Below are 7,498 nucleotides of genomic sequence, written 5' to 3'. Positions count from 1 at the left end.
TTATAGGTGTGAGTCACTATACCCGGGTTAAATCTCGTTTTGTGAGGAAGGTCAGGCAAGTAAAATGTCCTGAGTCTGGAATATGAAAACACTGAGGTGAATGGATGAAATAACATAACTTTTAACAGAATACAGAATGCTTAATGATGTTTTAAGAGGCCACTTTGTTTTTTGTTTCAGCTGCAGCAAGATTAAACAGGAAAAAAATGCAATTTCTGCACTGTCACTTCAGTCCTTCCTGCTTCTACTCGTTTCATCACTGGGTATGTGTGAGTCCACCCCTGCCCCCTCAACTCAACTGTCCTTGATTCCCTCAAAGGAGGCAATATATTTTTCTCACTCCCACAATTCCACACACAAGTACAGGAGTTAAACAAACCCAGTGGCTTGTACTCAAATGCTGTGCTTATTTTCCTTCTTCCCATTCCCTTTCCTAGAACACTGTCCGACTCAGCAGGGAGGAGAACAACACAGCAGGGCCTCCCCACCCACTCTGCTCTGATGAGGTGGCAGGTGCACAGGGACAGCTGCCTCCCGCCTAGAACAACCCTGAGCGTTTTCCTTGAGTGCAAGGTCAAGACAAGGGTTAGGAACACACTGAAACTCAGGAACTTTGGTATTCCTCTGTCTTGGTTGTCGGAGAAAAGGACAACGGGATGCTCAAAAAAACACTTCACACACCAAGTAACCACCTAACCGCATCTGCTCTAATTCATATCCAGAGCTCACAGCAGAGAGAAGCCATCAGTGCCCTGCTTTTTAACTATCAACATATTCCACAAAGGTATAAAACACAATTACTTTATTGATGTCTTACAATCAAACACTGCCAGCTAGCATTACTTCCACTCATGCATCATTAAAAACAAAGGATGTTTCCTTAGTATTTTCAAATGATGCATTACACAATAAACAAAGTTAGAACTTAAAATGCACCCTGATTAATTATGTAAACTGATAATTTGTTTAAAAAAAAAAGTGTAACTAATAATTTGGTTCCTTTCTTCATAAAATGGAAATTTAAATATTTCTCCTGATAGTCTTGAGGTTATCATTATGAGTAGTGCAAAGTGTGGCACATATAGTTTCATCTAGAAAGGTGTGTATCTTACACACCTTAAAAAAAAATGTGCATTAACAAAATGCATACAGTCAACGTATGACAGAAAGCATGTTTCCGATACCGGCAGCCCCTAGGGCCACCATATTATTTAGGTTTTGCATTATCATTTATGGCATTATCGATTAATTACACATAACATACTTTTATACATTTTAACCCTGAAGATAAGAAAAATAATTGCTGCTTGAAAAAATTATTCCAGGTAGCCATTTGGTTTGTATCAGGAGAAAGCGAACTCCACAAGTTTAGTGTCTGCCAAGTTGGAATCATGAGCTCCAGTTGGTGAATCAGATACGCGACACATTTCACAGTGACTGCTTCCCAAGGCCTGGCAATGCCTCTGCTCCCACAGGACACCAGATGACAAAGCACTTCTGGGATTACCCTTGCGTGTGGTTTTCCCTTTTTTTTTTTCTGGATAACTGTGGAACTGCATTATATCCTCCTGTCACCTCTTCCCTGGCCTTCCACCTTAATTATTCATAAGTCCTTTCAGAATATCCTCCGAGAGCTCCATCAGAGGAAGTTCTGGAGACGGGAAATCCAAGGGAGGAAGATTGGGTATTGGAATGTCCTTGGCTTTCCCAGTATTTGCTGCGAACTTCTGCCAGGTGGAAGAGGTTGTGGCTGTTTCTGAATGTGGTGGCAAGCTCCACAACTCTGACTTTTCGACAAAATCAGCGTCTACATCCAGCTCCTTTTCTACTGGACCTTTTAGGAGTCTGGCCTTTTCAGCCTTTAGTTGTTTATTTTCTTTCCTTAATCTCTCATTCTCAGCCACAAGGAATTCCACATGCCTCTTCAAATCTGCAATCTTGGTTGCCTGCTCCTCTATAATCGTTTTATCATCTTTTGGGGCTTTGCTTCCGAGACATGGTTCTGTTGGCTCACTCTTTTGCTGAAGCAAAAACAGTAGCGTGTCTGGATCCCTGTCAAAGACTCCCTGGATTTCCGGCAAGTGTTTCTCCGTGGGAGGGCGGTACTTCTGAGGAAGAAGGGGACTCTGGCCCTCTGTGTCCTCAGCAGAAGGTCTGTGAGATGCCTGGGGGAGGGCGGCTCCATCCTTGTCTGTGCTCTGCTGGGCTCTCAGTCTCTCCTCTCGCTGGGCCCTTTTCCATCTCTCCTGGATGAGGAGCAGCTGCTTCATGTGGCTGTCCCGCTGCAACTCCAGTGACAGATGAGCCTGTCCCACAGAGGTGAGGCACAATTGCAGAGGTTAACATTTTAATGTTTAACATATACAATTCCAAGGTCCTCCTTTCTGAATAACTCAGAAACACTTAAAATTTATATACTGTTTGCAACTGAATAGAATCACAAACATGTTTTCAAAACTAGGTCTTTCTAGATAAACTTGTTTTTGTTCATAAGTAAAACACCATTCATTCAGAAAGTCAGAAGTCCTATTCTCATCGACACCCTGAATCAGGGTCTTGCCCTACCTGCAATGCTATTTGTATTCCACTCACAATTAAAAATCTTCCCTCTTTAGACATAATTCAACAACCAGCTAAAAAGAAAGTCTTCCTATCAACAGGATGCTCAGAAGGCTCAATGCCTTACTAGTGGAAGCAAGTTCTCACTGCCAGAGGGGGTGTTAAGGCCTGGACACATCTGTGAGTTCCCTTGGTTCAGTCTGAAGAACCAGTGGCTTTTCCCTGCCCCTGACAATGCTCACCAGAAATGGTCTCTTTAATCCAGTTAGACAAATAATTCAGTGAGTACCACCTAGTACCCGACAACTGCATAACCAGGGAATCACATTTGGGCACTTAAAACCTAAGCGAGCCCTCCCCCAAACACAAAAGACAATGTAAAGCAATTGGTGAAATAAATATAAAAGTACCACAATTGCCTAAGAATTCACGCAAACACAAAGGGGAAACTGTTCAGATTTAAACCGTCATTGCAAGCAAAGGGCTGTTTACTGACTGTGGGTTAATGGTCAGGTACAACTCCTGATCAGAAAAGGTCCTACGAGGGTCTCTAAAGAACACATCTGGTGATCTCAGACTTGCAAGTAACCACTAGAAAAGAAGAAGTCTCTGCATGCCATGTTCAGGGCAATAGCAGCAGTTCATCTAGGTTTAATTTCCTGTCTTCTCTTGCTCATTTTAAATATTTTTTACTACAGTGTTTTGAGAGGTACACAATGCTTTATTTTATACACAATTCAAGTCTCTATAAGAAGATGTCTCTTACTTTGTTGCAAATATTAAGAACATGTCTCACCTGCTCAGACTGTGTCAGCTTCATGGCTTCAGTGAGATATGCTGGGGAAAAAAGAGGCACATTAATTTAAGTGTCATCATTTTGCAGTTAACAGGTAAAAGGAAGAATTGGGTTTTTTTGTCACAGTCTCACTGTCACCCAGGCTGGAGTACAGTGGCATTCTCATATCCAAGGCAGCCTTGACCTGCTGGGCTCAGGCAATCCTTCTTCGTCAGCCTTCCAAGTAGCTGGAACTACAGGCATGCACCACCATGCCCGGCTAATTTTTTTATTTATTGTAGAGACGCGGTCTTGCCAAGTTGCCCAGGCTGGTCTTGAACCCCTGGGCTCAGAAAATCTTCTTGCCTCCACCTCCCAAAGTGCTGGGATTACAGGTGTGAGCCACTGCACCCAGTGGTAAAAGAAATATTTTTAAAATACTCCTCATATGACCAAGAGAATTGGTCTTATAAACAATTCTGCTATAACTATGGATTTTAGAAAAGGACAGGATTCCTAACTTCTCCAAAAAGAACGTCAGCAGTAATCAAATGGAAATATTCACTACTCTATCTTGAAGGTTTAGTTCTTCAAAACTCCTGTAGATTTTACAATTAAAAAAACTGAAGATGGCCTGATCAGAAAAATAGGTTTAGGAAAGATTAAACAAGAATCCATCAAAACCCTATTAGTCATTTTGCTCACAAAAATACCAAAAGATTACTCGTGACCTTTTACCCAATTGAATACATGTACTATTTTTGATCTCCTATTGAACCACTTCTTTTTTTTTTTTTGAGTTGGAGGCTCACTCTGTTGCCCAGGCTGGACTGCTGTGGCACACTCATGGCTACCCCAGCATTGACCTGCTGGGCTCCAGGATCCTTCCGCCTCAGACTTCCAAGAAGTCGGAACTACAGGTGCACGCTACCACGTCCGGCTAATTTTTTACTATATTGTAGAGGCAAGATCTCCCCAAGTTGCCTGGGCTGGTCTCAAACTCGCAGCCTCAGGCAATCCACTCGCCTCAGCCTCCCAAAGTGCTGGGAATACAGGCTGAGCCACCAAGTCCGGTCCTACTGAACCACTTCTAATGAATTGTTTCTGAGCTATGCCATCAGTCTTAGGGTTAAAAGCCCTAAGAACTTGTTGACATATTTACTATAAGGAAGTTACTGAGGACAGTATAATGTGATTTACAAAGACTTTCAGAAACTTGTCTCTGATCTTAATTCGCTTAAATTTAAATAGCCAAAGTAAAAATGTATACTTTTCCTCTTTGGGGTGACTGTTAGAAAGTTTAAGGCAAGCTTTTCACCTATGGATATGCAGGAACTCATGGTATATTTTGTGAACAATATTCCTAGTCTTTCCCCATTTGATCTTTCTATGGATTTCCTCCATCTATTTATTTTTACTACATGCTATATATTGTTGTATGTTCCTCTGTAAGATATTTTATATCCTTTCTGGAACAAAGTGAGGTATAAATAACAAGCACCGTATTAATAAAGGATTATGTGCAATTAATCTTCATTTTTATCTCTTGCTTACTAGTAACTTTTTTGGCATCTCTTATCCCTACATTATGTTCCATTTTTACGTTTGCAGATACTCCAAAGCACTGCTTTCTGTCTAGTCTTAGTCCAAATGTTTTGGGTTTTTTTTTTTAGTTGGGGTCTCACTCTGTCACCCAGGCTGAAGTGCAGTGGCACGCTCACGGTCACCCCAGCCTTGACCTGCTGGGCTCAGGCGATCCATCTGCCTCAGTCTTCCAAGTAACTGGAACTACAGGCGCGCGCTGCTACACCCGGCTAATTTTTTATTTATTGGTAGAGATGAGGTCTCGCCAAGTTGCCTGGGCTGGTCTCGAACCTGCGGGCTCAGGCAATCCACTCACCTCAGCCTCTCAAAGTGCTGGGATTACAGGCGGAGCCACCGAGCCCGGTCAGTCCAAATGTTTTAATGATTTTCTGACTTCATGACTTAAACAGAGTTGGTTCTATAGTCTTTGCTTCAGCCATATTTACATTTTTTTTCTTAACCTTTCATTCCTGCAGTAAGTCTGTAGAGTTGCATACTATTACATTTCCTTTTGTTCATCTTTCTATCTGTTAAGATATTCTTTTTTTTTTTTTTTGAGTTGGAGTCTCACTCTGTCGCCCAGACTGGAGTGCAGGAGCCACTCCCGGTCACCGCAGCCTCGACCTGCTGGGCTCCGGCGATCCTTCCGCCTCAGCCTTCCAAGTAGCCGGAATTACAGGCATGCGCTACCACGCCCGGCTGATTTTTTGATTTATTGTAGAGATGAGGTCTCGCTGCCCAGGCGGGTCTTGAACCCGCGGGCTCAGGCAATTCACTCACGTCAGCCTCCCAAAGGCGCGGGATTACAGGCTGAGCCACCGAGCCCGGCTTGTTAAGATATTCTATCTGTTCTGCTATTGCTAATACAATGTGGACAAATTTTCTGACATTCCCCCCATCTTGTCTGCACACATTTGTCTCCCTGTCTGAACTACAGTCTGCTTTAAAACCACTTCCTTAACAAATGGGACCATTTTGCAAGACTAAGCTTAAACCAACTGAAATACCTCCTGTGTAGAACCCTGAATGTACAACATGACAGGAGTAGATACCCAAGGGTATTCCAAAGCACAAAGAATTCAACAAAAATCATGCTGGCATTTCAAGTATTTCCAACATTTAAACCATACAACTGGGGCATTTTTAAAAAATTATTCTTAAAGAAAAAAATTTTAACCTGATTGCACTGTCATGGATTTGCTCCACAGTCACAATAGGAACAAATGATTACTAAGAAAAAACTTGGCAATGATGTGTCTATCTGAGAAAACCCTAACGATTCTGGTTAAACTCCTCCCTTTAATTATGATACAAGGCTAAAAATTAAAGTCGATATTAGGTAAATGGTGAAAACTAAGGAAATCTGAAGGAAACTAAGGAAATCTGAAGAACTTATTGCTTCTTTTTTTTTTTTTTGAGTTGGAGTCTCACTCTGTCACCCAGACTGGAGTGCAGTGGCCGTTCCTGGCCACCGCAGCCTCGATCTGCTGGGCTCCGGTGATCCTTCCGCCTCAGCCTTCCAAGTAGCTGGAACTACAGGCGTGCACTACCACGCCCGGCTAATTTTTTTTTTAATTTATTGTAGAGATGAGGTCTCGCCTGCCCAAGCGGGTCCCATACCCGCAGGCTCAGGCAATCCACTCACCTCAGCCTCCCAAAAGCGTGGGATTACAGGCTGAGCCACCGAGCCCGGCTAACTTATTGCTTCTTTTTTTTTTTTTTGAGTTGGAGTCTCACTCTGTCACCCAGACTGGAGTGCCGTGGCCGCTCCCGGCCACCGCAGCCTCGACCTGCTGGCCTCTGGCGATCCCTCCGCCTCAGCCTTCCGAGTAGCCGGAATTACAGGCATGTGCTACCACGCCTGGCTGATTTTTTTTGATTTATTGTAGAGATGAGGTCTCGCTGCCCAGGCAGGTCTCGAACCCGCGGGCTCAGGCAATCCACTCACCTCAGCCTCCTAAAGACGCGGGATCACAGGCTGAGCCACCGAGCCTGGCTAACTTATTGCTTCTTAAAATAACAACAGCTATTATTATTCTATCGGGAATCTGATAAACTGGTACCAACGCACAAAATGTGCAGCAACAGCAAACTATCGCCTCTGAATGATAAAGACAGGTCTGTTCCAGAATCATTTTCATATTATCACAGCTTCATGGGAAGACTCAGTTAAAAATATGTTTTTAACCAAAATATTGATCAAATATATGTCAATACTGTATACTCTGAGGCCTGCCCATGTGAAATGCTCACTTTGAGTTCTAAGCATTGTCATGGCTATTAATTTCCTTATTTAAGTTTTTGCTCCTGTGCTATGAAAGAAATGAAAATAACTTAAGGAACTGGACTGCAGGAGACAATGAGAGACAACACCAATCCCACTGTAGCTGCTAATCAAGACTTAAAAGACTTAAGCCAGGCTCGGTGGCTCAGCCTGTAATCCCGCGCCTTTGGGAGGCTGAGGTGAGTGGATTGCCTGAGCCTGCAGGGTTCGAGACCTGCCTGAGCAACTTGGTAAGACCTCATCTCTACAATAAATCAAAAAATCAGCCGGGCGTGGTAGCGCATGCCTGTAATTCC

At 43.1% G+C, this 7,498-nt stretch overlaps 1 protein-coding gene across 3 annotated transcripts in view; it reads right to left on the bottom strand.

Moving 5' to 3' along the window:
• Positions 1-785: 785 nt before the first annotated feature.
• The window catches only part of NRBF2 (nuclear receptor binding factor 2), a 19,552-nt gene continuing 12,839 nt past the window's right edge, over positions 786-7,498 (bottom strand). For 2 of the 3 annotated variants that reach the window (XM_008056063.2, XM_008056062.1), the window contains 2 exons: positions 3,356-3,396; positions 786-2,306 (listed from right to left, as the gene is read on the bottom strand). In XM_008056063.2, coding sequence (XP_008054254.1) covers positions 1,596-2,306; positions 3,356-3,396 — 752 coding nt within the window. In that variant the 3' untranslated portion in view covers positions 786-1,595. The remainder of the gene's footprint in view (positions 2,307-3,355; positions 3,397-7,498) is intronic. The other variant, XM_021711365.1, reaches the window with a different exon arrangement.

Source organism: Carlito syrichta, unplaced genomic scaffold, assembly GCF_000164805.1.
Source record: "Carlito syrichta isolate Samal-C Ts95f unplaced genomic scaffold, Tarsius_syrichta-2.0.1 Scaffold302087, whole genome shotgun sequence".
NCBI lineage: Eukaryota > Metazoa > Chordata > Mammalia > Primates > Tarsiidae > Carlito > Carlito syrichta.
Note: the sequence above shows the minus strand (reverse complement) of the source record. Positions and strands in the feature narration are given on the sequence as shown.